At 42.6% G+C, this 27,702-nt stretch overlaps 1 protein-coding gene across 2 annotated transcripts in view; it reads right to left on the bottom strand.

Moving 5' to 3' along the window:
* NPR3 (natriuretic peptide receptor 3) overlaps window positions 1–27,702 on the bottom strand; it is a 77,664-nt gene that overhangs the window by 12,467 nt on the left and 37,495 nt on the right. For both annotated transcript variants that reach the window (XM_010853835.1, XM_010853834.1), the window contains exon 5: window positions 2,980–3,115. In XM_010853835.1, coding sequence (XP_010852137.1) covers window positions 2,980–3,115 — 136 coding nt within the window. The remainder of the gene's footprint in view (window positions 1–2,979; window positions 3,116–27,702) is intronic.

Genomic DNA, 27,702 nt, shown 5'->3' on the forward strand with positions numbered 1-27,702 from the left:
CCACCTCATGCCAAGAGTTGACTCATTGGAAAAGACCCTGATGCTGGGAGGGATTGGGGGCAGGAGGAGAAGGGGACAACAGAGGATGAGATGGCTGGATGGCATCACTGACTCGATGGATGTGAGTCTGAGTGAACTCCGGGAGTTGGTGATGGACAGGGAGGCCTGGCATGCTGCGGTTCATAGGGTCTCAAAGAGTCGGACACGACTGAGCAACTGAACTGAACTGAACTAACCCGGTGCCTGGCACATAGGAAGTGCTCAAGAATACCTGATGAATGAATGAATGAGTGAATGAATATGAAGTTGATGTCCCCAGGGCTCCAGCAACTGGGTGTTCTAATATTGAGTCTCATCCTCATTTTTGACTGATGGTAGGTCGGGAAGCAACAGTTAGAATTGGACATGAAACAACAGACTGGTTCCAAATAGGAAGAGGGGTACTTCAAGGCTGTATATTGTCACCCTGCTTATTTAACTTATATGCAGAGTACATCGTGAGAAACACTGGGCTGAATGAAGCACAAGCTAGAATCAAGATTGCCGGGAGAAATATGCCTCACATATGCAGATGACACCACCCTTATGGCAGAAAGTTAAGAAGAACTAAAGAGCCTCTTGATAAAAGTGAAAGAGGTGAGTGAAAAAGTTGACTTAAAGCTCAACATTCAGAAAATGAAGATCATGGCATCTGGTCCCATCACTTCATGGAAAATAGATGGGAAAACAGTGGAAATAGTGGCTGACTTTATTTTGGGGGGCTCCCAAATCACTGCAGATGGTGATTGCAAGCCATGAAATTAAAAGACGCTTCCTCCTTGGAAGGAAAGTTATGACCAACCTAGATAGCACATTAAAAAGCAGAGACATTACTTTGTCAACAAAGGTCCTTCTAGTCAAGGCTATGGTTTCTCCAGTAGTCATGTATGGATGTGAGAGTTGGACTATAAAGAAAGCTGAGCACTGAGGAATTGATGCTTTTGAACTGTGGTGTTGGAGAAGGCTCTTGAGAGTCCCTTGGACTGCAAGGAGATCCAACCAGTCCATTCTAAAGGAAATCAGTCCTTTGTGTTCATTGGAAGGACTGATGTTGAAGCTGAAACTCCAATATTTTGGCCACCTGATGCAAAGAGCTGACTCATTTGAAAAGACCCTGATGCTGGGGAAGATTGAAGGCAGGAGGAGAAGGGGACGACAGAGGATGAGATGGTTGTATGGCATCACTGACTCAATGGATGTGAGTTTGGGTAAACTCTGGGAGTTGGTGATGGACAGGGAGGCCTGGCATGCTGCAGTTCATAGGGTCGCAAAGAGTCGGACACGACTGAGCGACTGAACTGAACTGAACTGATGTGAGAGGAAACTAGTATTTTATACACCATTAGCAAGAATATGGACTAGTAGACCTTTCTGTAAGCTACGTGGCAATATCTAATGTACTTTGCCTTTTTATACAGTTCATGGGATTCTCACAGCAAGTATACTTTAGTGGTTTGCCATTCCCTCCTCCAGGAGAAGGGGACAACAGAGGCTGAGATGGTTGGATGGCATCACCAATTCAATGGACATAAACTTGGGCAAACTCTGGGTGATGGTGAGGGACAGGGAACCCTGGCATGCTGCAGTCCCTGGGGTCACAAAGAGTTGGACACAACTTAGTGACAGAACAACAACGCACTTTAAAAGGCACCAATATAATTTTGGACCCAGATAGGCCATGACTAAGACTGTTCCCTGTTGGGTGTACTCACAGAAATTCATCAAGATGTGTAACCTCATGATAGCATTTTGCATAATAGCAAAACCTAGACAACTGAAGTATCCATCAATAGAAGACTGGGTAAAGAAATCCTTGTACAGCCAAACAATGGAAAAATGTGGAACCATCATTTTAAAATGTGCTGAATTTATGAGCGCTCATATGGAAAATTCTTCTGCTTGACATACAAGTGAAAAAGCTAAGATGAGGAATGGCATTCCTAGTATGACCCTTTTGTGTAATTTTTTTAGATAAGATATACAAATGCATATGTGCTGGCAGGAGGCACAGAATATTTTTAGGCTGACTCATAGGAAATTTTTAATAGCCATTACATTGGGGAGAGGGGACTAGGGTGGAAAGGAAAACTTTCACTTTTCATTTTGTACATTTTTGTAGTGTTTAACTTTCCAGCCAAGAATAGTCTCACTCTTGTACAATTTTTAAATGTCAATAAAATTGCTTGAGTGAGGAGATGACATGCCATTTCTTTTGTTGTTCTTATAATTCCTCTGTTCCTAAGAAAGCAACAACCAGTATTCACCATTTCAAAAATTGAAAGGAGAGAGCTCAACTGGACCTGCTCATCATCTCAAACCTCCAGATGTTTGGAACAGAGGAAAGTGTACCTGGGATAATTCCTTCTAAAACTGATCACAGAACTCTTCACAAACTGATTGCTGTGAATGAGGCTTATGACACGTTTAAAGAAGCCTAGGGAAAAAAATAAAATAAAGAAGCCTAGGGGCTTCCCAGGTGACACTAGTGGTAAAGAGGTAAAGAACGCACCCACCAACGCAGGAGACACAAGAGACTGGGGTTCGATCCCTGGGTCAGGAAGATCTCCTGGAGAAGGGCATGGCAACCCACTTCAGTAGTCTTGCCTGGAAAATCCCATGGACAGTGGAGCCGGATGGGCTACAGTCCAGGGGTTGCAAAGAGTCAGACATGACTGAAGTGACTTAGCAAAGAATTGTTGCCGTCAGGAAACAAGGTGCTTCCTATTTCAGTGGGACTCCTTCAAAGCACTTTCATAAGCTTTATCTCATTTAATTTTCACAAGCCTGTGAAGTAGGTCGATCATGACTTATTATCCTTCTATAGCTGGGAAAACTAAGATACTAGCAAGGTCCCATAGTTGTAAGAGAGAAAAACAGAACCAGGAAGAAAGCAACTTGATTGGCAGCAGAATGCTGTGAGCTTGTAGACTGAATCCTCACCTTCAAATGTTCGGTTCCAAGTCTGCTGGATAATTTTCCCTCCATCCTTCTTACTGTAACCAGCTCTGAGTACTTCACGTAAAGCCAGGACGTAGAGGAGGATGGCATCGTGGAATCCTTCAACAAACATGTTCACCTGGAAAGGAAAGCCCATGTGGGTGAGCCCAGACACCACATGACTCACATTCAGGAATAATGTGAGAGAATCCAAATGGTTAACAGGTTAGGCTCGAAGCACATGGCAATGGCAGAAGTGTGCAGAAGAGCAACTAACAAAGAAAAGGCTACAATTTTCCTGGCACTGGCTCATGTCAGGAAAACTCTTTCCCCATTTGAGTATTTGGAGAAAAGACAAGATATTACCGAAGTTAAGGAAAATGTACCTGTGGGCCACGTTAAGTATTCCAGGTTCAATCAGCCTTTGCCCACAGATACCTCTGAACACATGCCCTCTACTCCCACATCTGCTCTTTACCTGAAGCCATCTCCCCATTGAGGTCTTCTCCACCCTCACCAACCCTTGTGCTTTCCATGCTCTGAATATGGAGCAGAACTGAAGGGACAGTAGGGATCCATTCATTCATATTCAAATACTACCACGTGCCTAGTTGAGGAGCACAGATGCCTAAGTGTGCAAAGAGGAGTGGGTGTGGCTCTCCCCTCTCTGTCCTCTCTTCTATCAGCATCAGCATCTCAGTTTCTCTCTCCCATTTGTGTTCTGAGTAGTTCCAGTGCATCTGAGTCCTCCCTACTTCCGGTCCCTGCCAAGCTCCAAGGACAAGAGCAGAAACAGGCCGTTGGTTTATCTCGGTTGAGTCCTGGCTCAAGTAAGATAGCCTTTGCACTCAGTAACGTACAACTTCGTGTGAAATTGGAGAAGTCACTTAATCTTTCTGAGCCTGTTTCCTTCTATAAGCACCGTTTGGCAAGTTCTGATACCACATTTAAACCCATTAATGTTCACTGAAGATGAAATAAGCAAATACAATCTTGAAACACTTAAGAGTTACAGATTCTATAGAAGAGTACCCCCAAATTCCAGCCTTCTTATTTCAGAAGAGTGTGTCAAGAACACAGCTCCATGCAGCAGGGTGAATTGGGTATCCCACAGACAACCACAGGGAAGCCCTGTGAGGGACATTCCTGCCCCATCCCTAGGAAAAAAACCCAGAGGAGGAGAGCCACCTGGTTCAAATACACGAACATTCACAGAAGACATAGCTCAATGTCCAGTTCTTCTCAGCCTCATCCCACTCTGAAGGACTAAGTCCTATATGCATCACAGAAGCAAATATTTCAGAACTGCCAAAGCCGAGTGCTGCTGCTGACAGGCAGGCTAGAATAATGCTTACACAGCCTGGGTTCACACCCAGCTCTGCCACTTCCTGGCTATTTCTGCACCACTCTGGGTCTCAGTTTTCCCCATCCAGAAAATGAGGAAGATAGCCATAGCTATCTCAAGGGGTTGTTGTCATTTTAAATGAATTAGCAGATATAAAATCTGCAAACGTCAGCTCTCACTGTTACCTTTTGTTCTTATCGTTTGGAGACAGAGAATTATAAACCTAAGGATCTTGCTAAGGCTTCTAATTCCTAATAGCAGTGTTCACAAAATAAGTGATCTACTTACTGTTACAGCATATCTTACTGACCCACTTTCATGGAAACTAAGACTTCCTGTTCATGCTTTCATATCCCAAACAGGGATCTTCCACGATGCCTCATCCTTAATTCCACCCAAGTATGATGAGTGCAGCTGGTCAGTTTTACTGACCCCCTGGGAGAGGCAGAGGTCAGACTAGTAGAGTTTACAGGAGAGCCATCACTTAGCCGCTACACCCAAAGTTTAATCCAAGCCTTGACAGGTTGCCTGATCTCTTTAATCTTCAATTTCCTTATCGATTAAATGAGAGTTTAGTATCAATTTATCTCCTAGAGCTCTTCTGGGGATTAATGAACAAGTGTGTGTAAAACATCTACAACAGTTCTTGGGACTGTGAAAGAAAATGGCAGACACTGGCTTTATTGCTTAGCCATCTAGCTAAAGTCTCAGGGTCATTATTTTTTTAGGCAAAGCAGAATGGTGTAGAAATAACACCTACTAGTCAAAGATAATTTTCTGCTGATTTGGCTAGACTAATTCAATTTTCCAAAGGAATGAAATTTTCACTTAGCCCATGAAGTCATCATGGCTTGAGAAAGTATGTATGCTAATGAGTTCATGAGTGGACTTGAGCTGTGTGATTTAATCCTCAAGCTACAATAAAAAATATTTTTTCAAAAGGTCTATCTTCTCTTTGATAATTATATAAAAATCACCCTGCTATAGCAGGAAGAATCACAGATGGTGGGATATGGTGAATATAAGGTGCTTTTAAAAAGCTCTGATCTAATCGACTCCTTACTTTGAGGACCTAAAGAGCATCACTCTCTCTCAACCTTCTAGAATTCTGGAAGCTTTCCATCTATATTCCTTGTTCTGGGAGCCTAAGACAGCCTCCACACAGACTATAAAGTTTCAGTTGCTAGACATCACCTGTCCACTTCTCTCTCTCCATCTTCTCAAAATCCTAATCCAGAGGCCACCATGCTGCCACTGGCCACCCAAAGCACCAGAATGGGAAGAACAATGATTTGACTGAAAAACGTGAACTTGGATTACCTCCGTCCTAACAGGTTTAAGGGCTTCCGTGGTGGCTCAGACAGTAAAGAATCTGCCTGCCATGTGAGAGACCTGGGTTCGATCCCTGTGTTGGGAAGATCCCCTGGAGAAGGGAGTGGCAACCCACTCCAGTATTCTTGCCTGGAGAACTCCATGGACAGAGGAGCCTGGCGAGCTACAGTCCATGGGGTCACAAAGAGTCGGATACAACTGAGCAACTAATATACACAAACACACACACACATACACACACACAGGTTTAATGGTAGAAGAGAATAGACAGGCTCTGAACACATGTCTGAAAACTCACTTTATCTCGATTTGCAAATGAATCACAAAATTTACTTTCTTTCCTCGCCAAGTAGCTGAGTGTCTCCCTCTCCTGCCAAAATTAGCAGGAGAGCTGCTGGCCCCCAGTGAGGTTCGCTCACACCCCCACCCACTGCGGGGGAGGGTCCTTCACACCTACCTCATAGGACCTCAAGCCAGAAGCAAAGCCCCAGAGACCGTCTTTTCTTAAGGAGAAACATTCTCACATCCACACGTGTTTTTTAATGGGAGGAAAGCCCGTTAACACATTATAGACACTGCAAATTGGAAGTGCAAATTTTTGTAAAAAGCGAGGGAGAAAAATAAATCCAGAGTATTAAGTTGCCTTTGGAACTCTTTCCACTGGACTTCCAGGCTGAAAGGCTTTGTAAGTTTATCTGATCTACCCCCTGCCTCTGGACAGAACACCCAAACTTCAAAATCCTGACTGACAAAGCATGGTGTCATTACCAACAGAAGAAAATAGGATTCCCTCTTCTGACTGACCTGTTCTTGTATTAAGCCTCATTTCTAGCCAGGGCTTCCCTGGTTACTCAGACAGTAAAGAATCAGCCTGCAATGTGGGAGACCCAGGTTCGATCCCTGGGTCAGGAAGATCCTCTGGAGAAGGAAACAGCTACCCACTCTAGTATTCTTGCCTGGAGAATCCGATGGACAGAGGAGTCTAGCATGCTACAGTCCGTGGGGCTGCAAAGAGTCAGACACAACTGTGCGATTAACACACTTTCACTTTCCAGCAAGAAAGAAGCCTTCACTAAATTTGTAAATGTAGCCATTCCCCTGCTGGACACCAAATGGAGTTAAGAGAACCATACAGTCCATGATCCCTAGGAGTCTCCAGTCTCCCTACACAGCACCACCATTCCCCATGGGTGCAGAGACGGATTCCACACAAGGCAGCTGTGAAGTTAACCCCCAAGAGGGACCAGCTCCAGGGTAATAATGATTTGCTTTTATGGTTCAAATAAGATGATCATCATTCACCATCTTTCATTCATTCTGGGGAATTTGCCAGAACAAGGAAGCATGCTCTCCCTTCATTTCATCTCAATTCCCTTGATTTTATCCTCTGGAGTTGGGCTATTCCATGTAAAAGAAAGCCATTTTTTGCCTTTGACTTTTCTTTCTGATAGTACCTGTTAGCCATGTCTGTCTGCTAATGTGGTTTCTTTTTAAATCTCCATCATGGGGAAGGCAGAATAGAAATCTAGTTCTTTTTCAAAGTGGACTCACAGGTATAGAGAACAAACTAGTGGTTACCAGTGGGGAGAAAAAAGGGAAGGAGAAGTAATAGAGAGGATTAAGCAGTACAAACTATCAGATATGGAATCAGCTACAAGGATATATTGTACAACATGGGGGATATAGCCAATATTTTATAATAACTACAAATGAACTAAAGTTTTAAAAATCATGAACCATTATATTGATACCAGTAACTCATATAACATTGTACATCAGCTATACTTCAATTTAAAAAAAAGAGGCAGAGTTCTTTTTTAACTAAGCATAAACAGTTGCCATTTCTAACATGGCTCCTATAACTGTGGGCAGAGTCTTTTCTCATTTCTTTTTGGGGAGACAAATTCATAGGTGAATTCCTCAGTGGCTGTGTTCCAAACAAGTCAGCAGAGAACGCTACATGCCTCAGCTGTTGTGTAAAGCGAGAATGAATAGGTTGGCAGTATCTGGCTCCCAGGGCTGTCTAGACATCCAAGACAGCCTATAAAGCTCTCAGATGGAGGCAACTGGGAGAAACCTACCAAAGCTGAGTACAGGGGGAGGCTGTCCCAGGGCTTGGCTAGTGGAATCCACATGAACTCAAGTATTCATCAGGTGAATCTACCTTCCTCACCACAAATCAATGGTTCCCAGTGCAAATGAGCAAAGTGGAGGGTGCTGGGCAGCATTTTTCAAGTCTTTCGGAAAAAAAGGTGACCTTTAACCTCTCCTTCAGTCAAAGAGGTGGTCAGGGACAAAGACTTTTTTTAAATACTTTTTTAAACTATTTTTAACTGAAGGGTAATTGCTTTACAATATAGTGTTGGTTTCTGCCATACATCAACAGCCATAGGGATACCTATGTCCTGGTGTTGGAGAAAATTCTTGAGAGTCCCTTGGACTGCAAGGAGATCAAACCAGTCAATCCTAAAGGAAATCAGTCCTGAATATTCATTGGAAGGACTGATTGCTGAAGCTGAAATTCCAATACTTTGGCCACCTGATGCGATGAACCAACTAATTGGAAAAGACCCTGATGCTGAGAAAGATTGAAGGCAGGAGGAGAAAGGGATGACAGAGGATGAGATGGTTGGATGGCATCACCAACTCGGATATGAGTTTGAGCAAGCTCTGGGAATTGGTGATGGAAAGGGAAGCCTGGCGTGCTGCAGTCCATGGGGTCACAAAGAGTCGGACATGACTGAGCAACTGAACTGAACTGATACCTATGTCCCCTACCACTTGAATCTCCCTCTCACCTCCCACAGCATCCCATACCTCTAGGCTGTCACAGAGCGTCGGTTTGAGTTCCCTGTATCAAACAGCAAATTCCCACTGGCTAACTATTTTACATATATGTTTCCATGCTACTCTCTCCATTCATCCCACCTTCTCCTTCCCTCCCCTGATCTCATTTCCATAAGTCTGTTCTCTATGTCTGCATCTCCATGACTGCCCTGCAAATAGGTTCATCAGCACCATCTTTCTAGAATCCATATATATGTGTTAAAATATGCTATTTGTTTTCTCTTTCTGGGTTACTTCACTCTGTATAATAGGCTCTAAGTTCATCCACCTCATTAGCACTGACTCAGATGTGTTCCTTTTTATAGCTGAGTAATACTCCATTGTGTATATGTACAACAGCTTCTGTATCCATTCATCAGGGACAGGGACATTGTGATGGCAAGTAAATAAGAGGAGACATGGCCCAGGACCTGCTTCTCCCTATCAGAGCAAGAACAATGGCAGCTTCATCTGGAATGATGAGAAACAAGACCCTGAAGATGAACCTTGTCCTGCCCTCCCAGGCCACTGGATGAGAAAAAATTGGCCTGGGCATGCTGCATGGGGAGGTCAAAGGTTAAAGGATATTAGGCATTTGATGAACACTACGCACGTGACCTCCATACAAGAAACATATAGATACTGTCTATTTTTATGCAATTTTCTTTGAATCATAAAATTAAAAATCTACAATATAGGGTAACAATAAATCAAGTGATATCACAAATTCTTCAACATCAAAAGAGGAGTTCTCACTCTTACTGGAAGACACCCCCAACATCTGCTCTTTTCTATTGGGCCTGCCTTCAGGGAATTCATACTTGGTCACTTGCTGTCTGATTTTAGCCTTGAGGAAACTGAAGCTGAAAACCTTCCTCCCTATCCTAGTGAACTCTGAAGAACACTATCCTCGTGCAAAGGGCAAACGGCTTTCTAACCGTCAGACAGCAGATTCAGGAGGGAGCCGGGGTCCAGCCCTATGCTTGGCCAAAGAACCACCGTATCCCCTGGCAGACTTCTTTGGGATGGAAGTGGACCCTAAGTTGATAAATGACTGTCTCCATCCCAGGCTCGGCTCTAGCCCCCAGAGTAATGCCCAAGACTGGTAAATTAACTCGGATCAGCTAGCCTAAAATGTGGCTGACGCCTGCAAATAAAAGCAGATTTTTTTTCTCTTTCTCATTACCTAAGACAAAATGGATCATTAAACAACAGCAGTCCTGAGGAGATCATTAAGTCTGGTTCTGACCCCTCATGCATCTTCCACACTACCGCAACTGGCTGTCCCTCTAATGAAGAGAAAAGCAGTGCAAACTGCCCACAGGTATCACAGTGCTTGCAGATCACATCCATGCACCAACCCCAGCCAGGAGAGCCGACTGAGAAACGAAGTGGAGGAAAACTGGACTCCTGGAACTGGAACTGGACTCCTGGGATTAGTGGGTGGGGAGCACAAGCACAAGAATGACTTTTTAAAATTCTCCCATGGCTCACGCAGGGAATTCAGTCATCTGATATGTGTGCCCTTTGAATGTGTCACACACACATGTCATATAAGGATGCTTCTCCTCACCCATCGCTCTTAAAGGCTTAGTTGAGAAATGCACATTCCTAATGACATAATCGTCCCTGGCTTTCAGGTGATCAAGTGAGCAATGTCTGTCCTTGGCCTGGATGTCCCACCTGTGCTCGACCATCTGTGCCTCCGGAAAGCTTGGGGACCCGACCTCCACACATTGCTCTGGTCACTCACTGGCCTCACTTTCCAGGGATCTGAGTTCCTCTGTCAGGCACAACATCAAGGTGGGTGAACACACACACCCCACCCAAGGTGGAGGGCAGGGGCAGGGAGCAGCCACCTGCTGGGCAGTAAGGCAGCCCCAAGACATGAAGCAGGGTGACCAAGGCAGAGGGAGACAGAGACAAGGGAACACGGGAGGACAGTGTCTGGCCTCATTGTTTCTGAAAGGCCAAAATCAGAAGGACCATGTAAATTCTAACTTATCCAACTTGATGACATCCTTGACAGCTGATCCAGAGAACTTCAGATAGCTTTCCTTGAATTTCTTGAGTCACCTGGAGATGTGACTAGAAGGAAGAGATGAGCAAAAATCCAGGCTTCATATAGACAGATCACTCAATCTTGTCTGACTCTTTGCAGCCCCATGGACTGTAGCCCGCCAAGCTCCTCTGTCCATGGGATTCTCCAGGCAAGAATACTGGAGTGGGTTGCCATTTCCTACTCCAGAGGATCTTCTCCAACCAGGGATCGAACCCACATCTCTTATGTCTCCTGCATTGGCAGGCAGGTTCTTTACCACTAGCGCCACCTTTTTGATTCTGTCTTGTATCTTAAAATGAAACCTCTCCTTTTTATTCAAGCAACTTGTGGTGAGGACTGAGCTAAGATCCGGAAGCCCAACTTCTAGTTTAAGCAGCACTGATTTATTCACTCACTGTGAACAGTCAACAGCTTGATTTTGTTCAATTCTTAATTCAGGGTTTCCAACCTGGATTCCATAGAGCAGCAGCATTCCTTAAAATGTTAATAGATGCTTCCAGAAATAGCACTATCATGGTTAAACAAGTTCACAAAATGCCAGATTGAACAAAGTCAAACAGTGCTCTTTACTTCCAGGTTATAGCTATGATATTGAACATCTCCTATATTCTAGGAGCTGAACTTAGTAGAATTTAAACTCTACTGTGTTTAGGATCTTCCCTGATGGCTCAGTGGTGAAGAATCTGCCTGCAATGCAGGAGACGCAAGTTCAATCCCTGAGTTGGGAAGATGCCCTGGAAGAGGAAATGGCAACCCATTCCAGTATTATTGCCTGGAAAATCCCATGGACAAGGAGCCTGGCGGGCTACAGTTCATAGAGTCGCAAAGAGTCAGACATGACTGAAGCTACTGAGCATGACAACAGCATGTGTTTAGTCCTTACAAAACTGTTGTGAATGGACACTGTTATTATCCTGTGATGGAGACTCTAACATCCTAAACAGAAAGAAGAGATCTTGGTCAGTGGATGGGGTCTAAAGTCCAGAAAATGTTGAGTGGGCAAGTTCTTAAGTAAGGGTCCAAACCATGTCTTGCCTAGTTATGACATCTATCCAACTGGCACATATGTTCAGCCAGCTCATACTTGAAAACAGCTTTGTGCTCTAGTTTCTGTTTCTAACTGGCCCATAGTTGCAGAGCTCTCCAAGTTGAGTGTGTAGATTAGAAAGACCAACAAGGGTCTATAGCAGAGAAGATGAACAGTACTACAAGATGAGGGAGGGACAGAACCACATCTAGAGATAGAATGAGAGGGCAGAAGATGGAAGAAGAAAAGAGGAGAGGGGACATGAGGAAACATGCTAATTGTTAAGCAAACATTTAAACCAGCAGCTCAGATCAAGTGAATCAGGATTTCTGACTCTGCTAAAGTTGCTCTTGCCCAGCTGTGAATAAAAAGGCCTATTAATAAGCCTATCAGGGTATACATGGGTGTACATGGGTATACGTGTATGGGTATACATCTGAAGGAACTGAAATCAGTATCTGGAAGAGATAATTGCACTCTGCGTTCACTGCAGCATTATTCACAATGGCCAAGATATGGAAACAGCTGTGTTCGTTGGCAGATGAATGATTAAAGAAAATGTGTGTGACAGAGAAAGACAGACAGATAAATGATAGACAGAATTCAACCATATGGAAATCCTGCCATTGGGGTCAATATGGATACATTTGGAGAGCATTAGGTAAAGTAAAATAACCATACAGAGAAAGAGGGAATACTAAATGATCTCACGTGTGTGGAATCTAAAAAAGTGAAATTCACAGAAAAAGAGAGTTAAATGGTGGTCGCCAGTGACTGGCAAGTGGGAGAAATGGGGAGATGTTGGTAAAATGGCACAAACTTTAAGTGATAGGATGAGTAAGTTCTGGGCATTTAATGCACAGCATGGTAACTATAGTTAACAGTACTGTATTGTAGACATGTAATTTACTAAGAGAGTGAATCTTAAAATGTTCTCACCACCAGAAAATAAAAATCGAAAAGGTAACTACTGAATATATGAGGTGACAGTTGTATTAACTAACTTTATTGTCGTAATCACTTCACAATATATACATATACCAAATCCTTATACTTGTATACCTTAAACTCATTTGTCAGTTATACCTCATTAAAGGTGGGGGGAAGGAGACAGGTTGCTTATGGAGGCAGAAACTGATTGGAAAAGAACATGGGGAAACTATGTGGTCATGCAAATCTATATCTTACTAGGAATGGTGGTTGCACAGACATACACAAGGATCAAAGGTGATCAAGGTGTACAATTAAGAGCTTTGGATTTCACTGGGTATAAATTTTATTTTAATTAAATAATAAAGAAACTAATCTTTTAGATAAATATTAAAATGCTTAAGACAAAATGAGGATGCCTTGGATTTGCTTCACAATTACCAGGGCCTAAAGTTCCAGAAAGGAAAAGGCAATGGCACCCGACTTCAGTACTCTTGCCTGGAAAATCCCATGGATGGAGGAGCCTGGTGGGCTTCAGTCCATGGGGTCGCTAAGAGTCGGACACGACTGAGTGACTTCACTTTCACTTTTCACTTTCATGCATTGGAGAAGGAAATGGCAACCTACTCCAGTGTTCTTGCCTGGAGAATCCCAGGGATGGGGGAGCCTGGTGGACTGCTGTCTATGGGGTCGCACAGAGTTGGACACAACTGAAGCGACTTAGCAGCAGCAACAGCAGAGTTCCAGAAAAACATCAATTTCTGCTTTATTGACTATGCCAAAGCCTTTGTGTGGATCACAATAAACTGGAAAATTCTGAAAGAAATGGGAATACCAGACCATCTGACCTGCCTCTTGAGAAACTTATATGCAGGTCAGGAAGCAACAGTTAGAACTGGACATGAAACAACAGACTGGTTCTAAATAGGGAAAGGAGTACATCAAGGCTGTATATTGTCACCCTGCTTATTTAACTTATATGCAGAGTACATCATGAGAAACGCTGGGCTGGAAGAAGCACAAGCTGGAATCAAGATTGCTGGGAGAACTATCAATAACCTCAGATATGCAGATGACACCACCCTTATGGCAGAAAGTGAAGAGGAACTCAAAAGCCTCTTGATGAAAGTGAAAGAGGAGAGTGAAAAAGTTGGCTTAAAGCTCAACATTCAGAAAAGGAAGATCATGGCATCTGGTCCCATCACTTCATGGAAAATAGATGGGAAAACAGTGGAAACAGTGTCAGACTTTATTTTTTGGGGCTCCAAAATCACTGCAGATGGTGATTGCAGCCATGAAATTAAAAGATGCTTACTCCTTGGAAAGAAAGTTATGACCAACCTAGACAGTATATTGAAAAGCAGAGATATTACTTTGCCAACAAAGGTCCATCTAGTCAAGGCTATGGTTTTTCCAGTAGTCATGTATGGATGTGAGAGTTGGACTGTGAAGAAAGCTGAGAGCCAAAGAATTGATGCTTTTGAAGTGGGTGTTGGAGAAGACTCTTGAGAGTCCCTTGGACTGCAAGGAGATCCAACCAGTCCATCCTTAAGGAGATCAGTCCTGGATGTTCATTGGAAGGACTGATGCTGAAGCTGAAACTCTGCAAAGAGTTGACTCATTGGAAAAGACCCTGATTCTGGGAGGGATTGGGGGCAGGAGGAGAAGGGGACGACAGAGGATGAGATGGCTGGATGGCATCACTGACTCGATGGACATGAGTCTGAGTGAACTCCAGGAGTTGGTGATGGACAGGGAGGCCTGGCGTGCTGCAATTCATGAGGTCTCAAAGAGTTGGACATGACTGAGCGATTAAACTGAACTAAACTGAAGGTAAGGGTAGGGAAAATATTAGAGATGAAATTAGACTTGGCTAATTACGAAGCTAAGTGATGAGAGCATGGAGTTTCACAATACTGTGCTCTCCATTTTTGTATATACTGAAAGTTTCCCACAGTAAAAAGTTTTCTTAATTAATCCCCTAAATGAATATTCCAGGACAAGCCTGGAAAATTTGTCCACAGTTGCCGCTATAAGAAAATACATAATCATAAGGTCAACATTCTTGTTTTGTCCAATCAAGTTCTGTTTTCTATCACTGAACTAAAATTTTTAAGCAATAATTTTTAAAGGCATTTGTATATCTCAGATATCAGCTCTAAAGAATGGGGCCTCACACCAAAAGATCAACACGTTCTGAATCCCATTTGGGATCCATCATAATGAACTCATCTAAATCATTCTGGAACCCATGTGAAGACAGCCTTTGGAAACTAGGCAAGTAATGAGTTTCATATGCTTACTAACTACCAGGAAAAGTAGTCATTCCTTGTAATTATCCTGAAAGTATCCCTTCAGGTCTACAGTTTTGAGAATTCAGTTACGTCTTCACACTTCAAGGAATGCCCCACAGTCTTCACATGTTTGGATCATGTGACATTTTGAAGAGATTGATCTTTTTCAGTCTATTTCACAAGAAAATTAATTCACCTAATTGGGCAACTAAAAGATACCCTATTTCTTTTTTAAAATATTTAGGGCTAACACATTCTGCTTCTGTGAGGAGACTCATTTCTCCTAAGAAAGCTACCAGAACTATGCAGAGTATGCTAGATGCAGATGTGCCTTCATTTGGAATCACGGATAGAACGACACTGAGCTTAATAAATATATTGGCCACAATACAAGAGAGACTCTTGAGCACATGTCTTGCTGCTGCTATGCTGCTAAGTCACTTCAGTCGTGTCCAACTCTGTGCAACCCCATAGGTGGCAGCCCACATGTCTTAGGGAGATGCATTATTTTAACCTCATAGGCATTCCTAACAGCCTAAAAGAATTACAGAATCACAAGTTTACAACTCAGAGGGAACTCAGAGCTCATATAATCCAACCAGCATGTTGTGTAAATGAGAACCTGAAGGCCATAACAGTTGCCTGATTCACTCAACGTCACACAGATAGTAAGGATAGAGCTGTGACTGGAACTTAAATCTCCTGACTCCAAATCAGGACCTTCATCATCAGTGTTGATTCGTCTATCAAGCAAAGCATCTCCTTAAAGACCAAACCCACACCCAAGGATACAGCACCAATATGAGTTCTCTAACATGTATAAGATTTTCAAGATGTTTCATGTGTATTAGGAGAGAGAAAAAAAGAAAGAAAAAATTTGCCCCAGCAAACACATTTTTAATTAACTGTCAGGAAAACAGAATCAAAAGTAGGAGGGATGGTGATGTTGGATGCCAGATTGTTAAACCTCCAGGGTTGCCTTAAAAAAGAAAAAAAGAAGAAGAAGAAGTAAATTGATCAAAGGGCTTGATTTGTGTAAGCCCACTGCTTATAAAGTCAATTTACCATTATATAAGGACTTGCTATATTTTTTAAGCCCTGAAGCACAGAACTTAGAGGGGCTTCCCTGGTGGCTCAGTGGTAAAGAATCTGCCTGCCAAGCAGGAGACATAGGTTCAATCCCTGGGTCAGGAAGATCCCCTGGAGAAGAAAATGGCAACCCACTGCAGTATTCTTGCCTGGGCCATCCCATGGACAGAGAAGGTTGCCAGGCTACAGTCCAAGGGTTTACAAGAATCAGAGACAACACAGTGACTAAGCAACAGCAACAGAACTTGAAAGGGGAAAGATCCTAATTAGAGGCTCTGTTCCCAATGAACTAAGATGTCAAAAATCCCACATCAAATATCACTGTCATCCGATGCAAGGACCCTCCCTCACTCCGGGACATAATACATTGAGGAGGCTGGCAGTCAGCTTAAATTCTTCCTCGCCACCCACATTATTGCACTCATACCGAACCATTTCAATGTCCCTGTGCTTTATCCATTCATTCAATATTGTAGCCTCTTGGTTCCCTGACTGCCATTATTTGATGAATTTCTACTCCACTGAACTTCCTCAGTTCACTCTCAGGCACATACCCTGGAACAAAGTTTCTCAGAACTGTGCATGCAGCTCACCTGAGAATTTTGTTCAAATGCAGATTCTGATTCAATAGGTCTGAGGGGCAGAGCACTAGGGCTCCTCATTTCTGCAATCTCCCAGGTGATGCTGATGCACTGGTATACAGACCACCCTTTGAGTAGCAAAACCCTAGGTCTTATCATCACCTAGTACTGTTCCACTTTCCAAATTCTTGAAAATCTCTTTTTGACTACAGTCTCCTACTTTTTTCTGCATACAGAACAGATTCTTTGAACTCAAACTTCCGTCCTGCTTGACTCCCCTTCTACACTTGGTTCAGCAGATCTCAGAATGGAGCAATTCTGAATGAAAGGATGAGACAGGTAGACACAGTATTATTCAGCCAGAGATGCCAATGGGCAACTGGAACTGGGTGCCTGCCATTCCCAGGGAGTCTGGAGTTGGAGATAGAAATGTAGGCGTTATCCACATGGAGATGAGCATCTCATTCAAGTGAGTAGATGTGCTGCCCAGAAAGTTTTGAGAGATAAAAGAGCCAAGGGAAGAACCTAGGAAACACGAATATTTGTGGAGCAAGTGGAAAAGAAGAGTCATGAAAGGAGACCAGGAAGGTCTACAACACAGGCAGACCACTTGGACATGGTGGTGCTTTGGCAGCCACGGGAGGAGCAACTTTCAAAGAAGAAAGACCTTTCCAAACACCCTCCTCGACAAAATCCCCTCATTCAAGCCAGGTGATTTTGCTCACTATTCCCTAGATGTGTCTGCTGCTGCTGCTGCGTCGCTTCAGTCGTATCCGACTCTGTGCAACCCCATAGATGGCAGCCCCCAGGCTCCCCCGTCCCTGGGATTCTCCAGGCAAGAACACTGGAGTGGGTTGCCATTTCCTTTTCCAGTGCATAAAAGTGAAAAGTGAAAGTGAAGTCACTCAGTCGTGTCTGACTCCTAGAGACCCCATGGACTGCAGCCTACCAGGCTCCTCTGTCCATGGGATTTTCCAGGCAAGAGTACTGGAGTGGGGTGCCATTGCCTTCTACTGCATCCTACTTCTAAGCTGGGATTCCTGTTATTGGTCTCTCTGAGGAAGCTCTTCTGTACCACCTCGTCTTACCCATCCTTCAAGAGCCACCCACATAAGTGCTGAACTGTCTTCACAGGACACAGTGCCTTGCCTGAAGGAAGCACTCAGTAAGTGTGCAGTGGTGGGCATTCGATCAAAACCGTCTGCAGGCTTAACTGCATGCCTGGTAATAAGCAGGGTCAAGTGATCAACAAAAATGCATGTGCATATAGATAGCATATGAGCTATATCTGAAATCTGTCCTACCCAAGGAATTCATAGACATATGGTTACTATAAATATACTGTTGAGTAGATTTCAGTCACTGCTGAGTTACAAAAAAGAAAAAAATGGCCCCAAATTGAAATGACTATGATTTGTAGGGCAACAGTGGGCAAATTAGAGTGGCAATTTGATGTAGGACTATTTACTTAAAAAAAAAAATGAAATCTCTTTAAGATCTTAAGGATAAGATAAAAACACGGCTGGCTGACTGCAGTGATTTAGTAATTATCCCAGAGATAACTGGGCAAAGGAAATAAATAACACAGGTCCCAAATTTATGCCAATTGTTAAACTGTTCATTATACAAACACACACAAAATCCTTTGCTCACTTCCTCCCTACCTTGGGAAGATCCCCTGGAGGAGGAAGTAGCAACCCACTCCAGTATTCTTTCCTGGAGAATCCCATGGACAGAGGAGCCTGGCAGGTACAGTCCAAGGGTTGCAAAGAGTCAGACATGACTGAGCAGGCACGCAAAATCTCTACCTCTAAATTGCAGCCTGTGGGAGCAAGATTTTTAGAACCTTATAAAATGAAGTAATTTCACTCCAGGGGGAAATCAGATGATAAAGACTAACCCAAAATAATTTCCTACAGCTTAAGCCACTTTCAAATTTCATAGCCAGAATGAGGGTTGAGCCCCCAGCAATGTTATTCTAGTTCCCCTCTTTTGGCTGGACCCAAAAAGGATGCCACTCAACACTGCTGCTGAACACTGCTTACAGGGCCATGGGGATGCTCTGCTCTCTGCGGTTGGGTCTGTTTTCTTTGGACACCATCACTCAAAACGCTTAAGCTTCTAAAACCCTTTTACAATCATTTTTCATAATGTCCAAGAGCAACTTGGTGTGGTTTTCTCCATTTCACAGATTAAAGTCTTGGGCACACAAGGTGGCATGCCCCAGGGTCATCCATTGTTTTATGCCCATCAATGAACATTTATTGAACCATGACCTTGAACTCCTCCGCCACATCCACAAACACGGACAGCAGCATCTGTGGCCAGGCCTTACAAACCGACTCTGCCCGAGGACTTCCAGAACCTGTGGCTGCTGCCAGCATCAAACACCAGAGTCCTCTGTCAGTGCAGCAGCGAGCGAAACTGACAGGGGCCTGTTGGCCTCCCATCTTCCAAGTTGCAAGGCTGAACACATGAGATCCTTCCTGGTTCCTGTCAAGTTATGTGAAATGTGGTGCTTTGCTGCTCTATTAGTAAAATGCTAAGCTTCATGTAAAGGAGTTAATGTTCAGAAAGCACCACACTGCTCCAGCCACAGGTGGCCCGACTAAAGTAATGTTTCCTGGTAGAGCTCTCTTGTAGAAAAACTAAACCCTGACATCTGAAAGACTCACTCATCTCCTCCACCCGAAAGCAAAATATCACCTTTAGATTCATTTATGTTGTCTTCCTTTTCCAGCTTCCTCTTTTAAATGAAATATCCTGGTAATAAAGCTAATTTACTGACCCCTCAATATCTGTGTGGAAATGAGTTCCTTACCAAGTAGAGAAAGGGGGATGCTGAGGCCCTGACACCCCCAGAGCACAAAGACATCGAAAGGGAAGAGAAAGGCAGAAAACAGAAATCTGAGCTTTCTTCCTCTACAGTTTTGCCTCCATGCTTCTTTGCTAATGGGTGCAATGGTTCACACTGATATATGTTCTTTCTGGAAACTGAACTGGCAATGTGTCTTTAGTCCATAGTTTAAGTGATTTGACTCTTCTAGAAAGAATGTGCTTCTGCTGATGTAAGGCTGAAACCAATACAACACTGTAAAGCAGTTATCCTTAAATTAAATATAAAGAATTTTTTAATTAAAAAAAAGAGTTGCTTGTACATTTTTGAGATTAGTTGTTTGTCCGTTGCTTCATTTGCTATTATTTTCTCCCATTCTGAAGGCTGCCTTTTCACCTTGCTAATAGTTTCCTTTGTTGTGCAGAAGCTTTTAAGTTTAATTAGGTCCCATTTGTTTATTTTTGCTTTTATTTCCAATATGCTGGGAGATGGGTCATAGAGGATCCTGCTGTGATGTATGTCGGAGAGTGTTTTGCCTATATTTTCCCCTAGGAGTTTTATAGTTTCTGGTCTTACGTTTAGATCTTTAATCCATTTTGAGTTTATTTTTGTGTAAGGTGTTAGAACGTGTTCTAGTTTCATTCTTTTACAAGTGGTTGACCAGTTTTCCCAGCACCACTTGTTAAAGAGATTGTCTTTAATCAGACCCAATCAAAAAATGGGCCAAAGAACTAAATAGACATTTCTCCAAAGAAGACATACAGATGGCTAACAAACACATGAAAAGATGCTCAACATCACTCATTATCAGAGAAATGCAAATCAAAACCACTATGAGGTACCATTTCACGCCAGTCAGAATGGCTGTGATCCAAAAGTCTACAAGCAATAAATGCTGGAGATGGTGTGGAGAAAAGGGAACCCTCTTACACTGTTGGTGGGAATGTAAACTAGTGCAGCCACTATGGAGAACAGTGTGGAGATTCCTTAAAAAACTGGAAATAGAACTGCCTTATGATCCAGCAATCCCACTGCTGGGCATACACACTGAGGAAACCAGAAGGGAAAGAGACACGTGTACCCCAATGTTCATCGCAGCACTGTTTATAATAGCCAGGACATGGAAGCAACCTAGATGTCCATCAGCAGATGAATGGATAAGAAAGCTGTGGTACATATACACGATGGAGTATTACTCAGCCATTAAAATGAATACATTTGAATCAGTTCTAATGAGATGGATGAAACTGGAACCTATTATACGGAGTGAAGTAAGCCAGAAAGAAAAACACCAATACAGTATACTAACGCATATATATGGAATTTAGAAAGATGGTAACAATAACCCTGTGTACGAGACAGCAAAAGAGACACCGATGTATAGATCAGTCTTATGGACTCTGTGGGAGAGGGAGAGGGTGGGGAGATTTGGGAGAATAGCATTGAAACATGTATAATATCATGTATGAAACGAGTCGCCAGTCCAGGTTCGATGCACGGTACTGGATGCTTGGGGCTGGTGCACTGGGACGACCCAGAGGGAGGGTAGGGGAGGGAGGAGGGAGGAGGGTTCAAGATGGGGAACGCGGGTATACCTGTGGCGGATTCATTTCGATATTTGGCAAAACTAATACAATATTGTAAAGTTTAAAAATAAAATAAAATTTAAAAAAAAAAAGAGGAATGTGCTTCCACTTTAAAGAGTTTCGCCCTTCTACTCCATTCAGTGACAATTCAGGAAAAAAAAAAAAAAAACAAAGGAAAGCAGCTTGGCCTTCGTTGTGAAACATTTCCACACGGCATTGCTATTTTAGTTGTGCATATTTGAGTATGTTGTCACCATTATTGCAAAATACCTTTCTAACTAAAATTGCATCGCTGCACATAACAGTAAAAAACAAAAACAAAATGCAGTGATTGTCACTTGACAGGTCCAAATGAGGTCCACTGCGTGGAAAAACCATTTCTCCTGGGTGCTATGGAGCTTCCTTGAACATTTGCCAATTGCACCAGTTCAACAGCAATGAATAGACCCACATCTGCCAACATGTGGGAATCACAAGCAGATGAATGCCTATTTACAATCAAATAAAGATGATTTAGCCAGGAGAGTCCCAACTTTTTTAATATTCTAATTCTAATATTTTAGTATTCTAATATTTAGTAGCACAACTAAAGCTATTTAAAATTACAGAAAGACAATTTTAAAGCATTTTCTCTTTTAGGTCAAGGAAAAAAGTGATTTTTTTTTTTAGATTTTAGGACATCTTTATTTAAATGTGTTTTCCAAGTCGACTGATAATTTCTTTAGCTAGAAGAAAAAAGAGAATGGCTTTTAATAAGCCATTCCTCTTGGCATCCTCATTCTGCCTGATTACATTTTTCTAATAAAACTAATCTTATTGATATGTTGGCATGTGAACACATTATTTTTCTGTTGTTAAAAGTCAACTTGTGGTTTGCTTTTATTCTTTCAAATACAATTAGCAAAGCCCTCCTCCAGTGCCTGAAAGGGTCTTTTCATTTGGACAAATTATTCTCCGGCTGACTTGAAAGGAAGAGGGTGAGGGCACAGGGCAGGGTAGTGTGGGGCAGGTCCTCTATTCTGAGGCAGCCCTGGTAGACACAAAAGCAGCCTGTGCACACTCTCACCAGAAGTGGGGCAGATCCTGCTTGCCTTGGCTGCATTATTTTTTTTTTCCTTCTTTCATTGGTTTTACTGAAGAGCTAACTGTAAATTTCAGTGAGAGTGTGTGCATGCATGCCAGCTAAGTCGCTTCAGTCATGTCTGATTCTGTGAGACCCTATAGACTGTAGCCCAACAGGCTCATCTGTCCATGGGGATTCTCTAGGCAAGAATACTGGAGTGGGTTGCCAGGCCCTTCTCCAGCGGATCTTCCCGACCCAGAGATCAAACCCGAGTCTCTTGTGTCTCTTGTATTGGCAGGTGTGTTCTTTACCATTCACACCACCTGGGAAGCCCTCAGTGAGAGTATACAGTTCCAATTAAATGATATACAAGACAAGAGGAGAGGGGCTTCCCTGGTGGCTCAGATCTTAAAGAATCTTCCTGCAATGCAGGAGACCTGGGTCCAATCCCTAGATCAGGAAGATCCCCTAGAGAAGGGAATGGCTACCTACTCCAGTGTTCTTGCCTGGAGAATTCCATGAACAAAGGAGCCTGGTGGTGGGACACAACTGAGCAACTAACACTTTCACTTTAAGACAAGAGGAAGGGAAAGGCCCAGCCAAGATTTTACTGCTGAACTGATAACTTCTCAACTAATGTCACCTCCCACACTGCCTCTGTGCAAAACCAGGGTCAAAACACAAGCTGGGTTAGACAGATTTACTGCTGGGCTTTCCTCTCATTGAAGGAAATAACATGTGTACTATTCAACATCTTGGACTTTCCAAACTGCAATGCTTCACCTATCTAAACAATGATTTATTAAACCCTATCTCTTTTTGAATACTGTGGCTAGATAAGGTGTAGACTTCAGGCCCCCATTTCTTTTCTGAGTGTCAGAGGGAGACCTGGGAGAGAGGGATTGCCCAGTACACATCCTACCTCCCTAACAATACTGCTGTGCCATCGGACATGGCTGGAATATTTGTTTAATTAGTTACATTTTCAACTTTTAAATAAGGAGAAAAAACAAGCTATGGGTGGCCTGCTAACCTCAAATGAGCAAATATCCAAGGTTATAAAATCACCCCCTTTTCAAAATACCTGGTTAGAAATAAAAACAGCATTTACCAAATTCTACCCCAAGTCAAAAACAGAGCTTGCATTAAGAAGTATGAAACTGAATTTGAAAACCAGAGTACCAAGGATGCGGCATTATTTCATAAAAAAATGGACTTTGCACTTTCTCTATAACTACAACACCTTTCTTTGACAATAGCGTCAAAAAACCATCTCTGAGATTAATTGGAAAAATACTTTTTTTAAAAAAAGCTTCTAATACACTCTTAAAAACTAGGCTCTAATTTTGTCTTTGCAAAACTACACTTGCAGCTGGATCCTTGCAAATGCAAATTGGATGCAGAACATTACAATTACTTAATTTTTGTATACAAAGATGAGTTTTGCACATACAGATGGTTTCAGGCTGCAGAATGATGACCAGTTTGGAGCTGAAGAAAAGTTGGTCATTTGTATTTTAAAGTTGGAGTAATGAAAATCTCCAAGAGACTTTTATGATGTAATGTTATAAGCAGCAGAATGCTTTACTGTAATAATTCCATACCCAGATAGTGACAATGAAGTACAACCTCTAAATTAACACTAAAGTTAGAAAAACACTTTGTACATATAATAATAGAAACCTAGGAATGGGATCTCTGGTCTTACAACAGAGGAAGCCCCAAGAACTAAAGACACCAAGCCAAGGGCTTTCTCAGCCCAAGTCCAGGGTCAGCCTTCTCTCCTACAGCTCCTTTCCCAGCTGGATTGCCTCTGGGTCTAAAACAATGCTGCCTGTGACACTGGAGATCACTAGGGTACTGTGCTTAGTCATGTCCGACTCTTTGCAACCCCATGGACTGTAGCCTCCCAGGCTCCTCTGTCCATGGGAATTCTTCCAGGTAAGAATATTGGACTAGGTTGCCATGGTCTCCTCCAGGGGATCTTCCCAACCCAGGGATCGAACCCAGGTCTCCCGCATTGCAGGCAGATTCTTTACCGTCTAAGCCACCAGGGAAGCCCAACATATTCTGCTCAGAGGAGATGGTCTCTACTACTCAAGGGTGCATTGGAAGATGACTGAATCCCAAGTTGGAACCCTCTAAACAAGTCTATGTCTTCCAATGTTTTCAACTTTTTTCTGATTCTATGAAAGGTGTAAAACCGCTGCCACTGCATCATGATAAGTTGCAAATAACCCACCAGGACATAAACAGATTATTTTATGTAAATATCCCATTTCTCAACCTTAAAAGTCAGCCAACTTAGCTTTTTAAAAATCTACTTTAAAACTTAGACTTCTACTTGTGCTGGCATCAGGATTCCTAGACCACATTCTTATCTGTGTTCCTTTTTCAAATGAATCTGGCACAAGAGCTATATTAGAGGAAACACCTCTGGACACAAAGTAAAATGAAGCCTTCCTACATCAGTATGATAAAACTGGAAAAGAACAGCCCTTTTCTTAGTGAGTATGTATTATTGTTAATGGATGTTGCCTCTGTATAGTTCCTTTTTAGAATCAGAGAGGACAGGCATAACTGTGAGGGTAAGAAAGTAAGCACTGAGCTAATAAATCAGGATTAAGTAGCCACTAGAAGAGAAACTATAACCAAAAGAGAATTTCTAAAGGAATAAGGACATTCTGGACCAAAAGAAATATACTAACTCCCTCTCTCAAACACACTCTCTCTTTTCCCCTCCCTTCACAACGACCACCACTCCCAAAAATAAATAGGATGGCACCACCATCTCTGCCTATTGCATGGTGCTGAAATTCAACAATCCACAGAGACTGCTGGTAGTCACAACCACTTAACCATACATTCCCTGCAAAATCCCCACTAAAATTACAATGAAATTTTTAAGATGTAAATTTAAAAGTTCAAAGAATATAGGAAGGAAACAGTGGATGAGGAGAGTTGATAAAATTTGGAAGTTGGAAAGGGGTAAGTAACTCAACAGACCTGAGAAACCTAAATCCAAGTGTGTGGGGGAGCATGACAGGGAACTCCAACAAGAAGTAAGGAACTCCAGTCTAGAGGTTCTAGAGTTGGAGACACTAGTTACCTCTGGAGGCAAGGATGCAGTGGGGTGGGAAATAACGGGGCTAGTTGAAAATCTGTACAAAGAACATTTAAATATTAGATCCCCTACTCCCAAATGTTGATGCAAAGAATGTCTGACCAGGAGGGTATAATCACAGCTGAAAATTGAGGTATAAGTGAAAAGCCCTCAGTCCTAAAGGTAAGAGTCCCCCCTTTCTAGGCTGCCAGAATGTAGGGCAGCCTTATGACTCTCAAGAAGATATTTGGAGAACAATTATTTATTGAAACGGACCACCCTAAGAGAAACAACCTCCATATAATCATATTTGAGACGACCTTTTGAAAATGCCAACTTGACATCTTATTGCTGCTGCTGCTAAGTCGCTTCAGTCGTGTCCGACTCTGTGTGACCCCATAGACGGCAGCTCACCAGGCTCTGCCATCCCTGGGATTCTCTAAGCAAGAACACCAGAGTGGGTTGCCATTTCCTTCTCCAATGCATGAAAGTGAAAAGTGAAAGTGAAGTCGCTCAGTCGTGTCCAACTCTTAGCAACCCCATGGACTGCAACCTACCAGGCTCCTCCATCCATGGGATTTTCCAAGCAAGGGTACTGGAGTGGGGTGCCATTTCCTTCTCCATGACATCTTATTACCCTACATTAAAATCTACCACTAGACAAGTTCCCATACACACAGAACTTAGATAAGGATTACCAACAGTTTAAGAAAAGCTTATAATACAACATAGAAAGAATTCAAAAATAATATTTTTAAAAAAACTTGAAAGACACGGGCAATGCAGTAAATAAAATAAAACTTTTAAAAAATATCAACAAATATGAAATGCCTGCAATTACAAGAAGCACCTTTGTTTTATGTGCCCTTGCTGCTGCTGCTGCTGCTGCTAACTTGCTTCAGTCGTGTCCAAATCTGTGCAACCCCATAGACGGCAGCCCACCAGGCTCCTCTGTCCCTGGGATTCTCCAGGCAAGAACACTGGAGTGTGTTGCCATTTTCTTCTCCTATGTGCCCTTAGACAGAAAAAATTGTGACAGCCCACCAATAACAAAACGAATCCCAACTTTAGATAAGTTAAAATGTGAAAGAAGTATATTCTTGAACTGATGAAAGGGTATACTCAGGGGAAAAAAAGATATTGCATCCAGGAAACAGGGTTAGTGTATTGGCACTCAGAATGAAAAAGAGGTCTTGTAAATTAAAATTTTGATAGCAAAAATTAAAAATTCTATAGACAGATTGGAAGATAAATTTGTGGCAATCTCAGAAAATAAAAGAAATTGGCAGAGTTGAACAATAAAAGAGAAAATTAAAGAATCAACTGAGGAGACATGACATCCAACTTTAAAATTTTTCAGAAAGAGCAAACAAAGTGATTAGTACAGATTTATAAAGACCCACACCAAAACTCACCATCATGAAATTTCAGAACACCACTGAGCCAACAGTCTACCTATTAGATCTCCAATTTATTTCCCTCCCTACATCTGTTTGCTGTGTTATATCATAGAAGGGTGATTCATCCAGGTTGCATTTCCCTGTCAGCTTATTCTTGGTTCATTCAGCCAACAAGTTCAGTTCAGTTCAGTTGCTCAGTCGTGTCCGACTCTTTGTGACCCCATGAGTTGCAGCACACCAGGCCTCCCTGTCCATCACCAACTCCTGGAGTTCACCCAAATTCATGTGCATCGAGGCAGTGATGCCATCCAGCCATCTCATCCTCTGTTATCCCCTTCTCCTCCTGCCCCCAATCCCTCCCAGCATCAGACTCTTTTCCAATGAGTCAACTCTTCGCATGAGGTGGCCAAAATATTGGAATTTCAGCCTCAGCATCAGTCCTTCCAATGAACACCCAGGACTGGTCTCCTTTAGGGTGGATTGGTTGGATCTCCTTGCAATCCAAGGGATTCACAAGAGTCTTCTCCAACACCACAGTTCAAAAGCATCAATTCTTTGGCTCTCAGCTCTCACATCCATACATGACCACTGGAAAAACCATAGCTTTGACTAGACAGACTTTTGTTGGCAAAGTAATATCTGCGCTTTTTAATATGCCATCTAGGTTGGTCATAAATTTCCTTCCAAGGAGTTAATGTCTTTTAATTTCATGGCTGCAATCACCATCTGCAGTGATTTTGGAGCCCAAAAGATAAAGTCTGACACTGTTTCCATTGTTTCCCCATCTATTTCCCATGAAGTGGTGGGACCTGATGCCATGATCTTCGTTTTCTGAATGTTGAGCTTTAAGCCAACTTTTTCACTCACCTCTTTCACTTTCATCAAGAGGCTTTTTAGTTCCTCTTCACTTTCTGCCATAAGGGTGGTGTCATCTGCATATCTGAGGTTATTGATATTTCTCCCAGCAATCTTGATTCCAGCTTGTGCTTCTTCCAGCCCAGTGTTTCTCATGATGTTCTGCATATAAGTTAAACAAGCAGGGTGACAATATACAGCCTTGATGTACACCTTCTCCCATTTGGAACCAGTCTGTTGTTCCATGTCCAGTTCTAACTGTTGCTTTCTGACCTGCATATAGGTTTCTCAAGAGGCAGGTCAGATGGTCTGGTATTCCCATCTCTTTCAGAATTTTCCACAGTTTCCTGTGATCCACACAGTCAAAGGCTTTGGCATAGTCAATAAAGCAGAAATA

The sequence above is a fragment of the Bison bison genome, unplaced genomic scaffold (genome assembly GCF_000754665.1).
Source record: "Bison bison bison isolate TAMUID 2011002044 unplaced genomic scaffold, Bison_UMD1.0 scf7180017864331, whole genome shotgun sequence".
Lineage (NCBI taxonomy): Eukaryota > Metazoa > Chordata > Mammalia > Artiodactyla > Bovidae > Bison > Bison bison.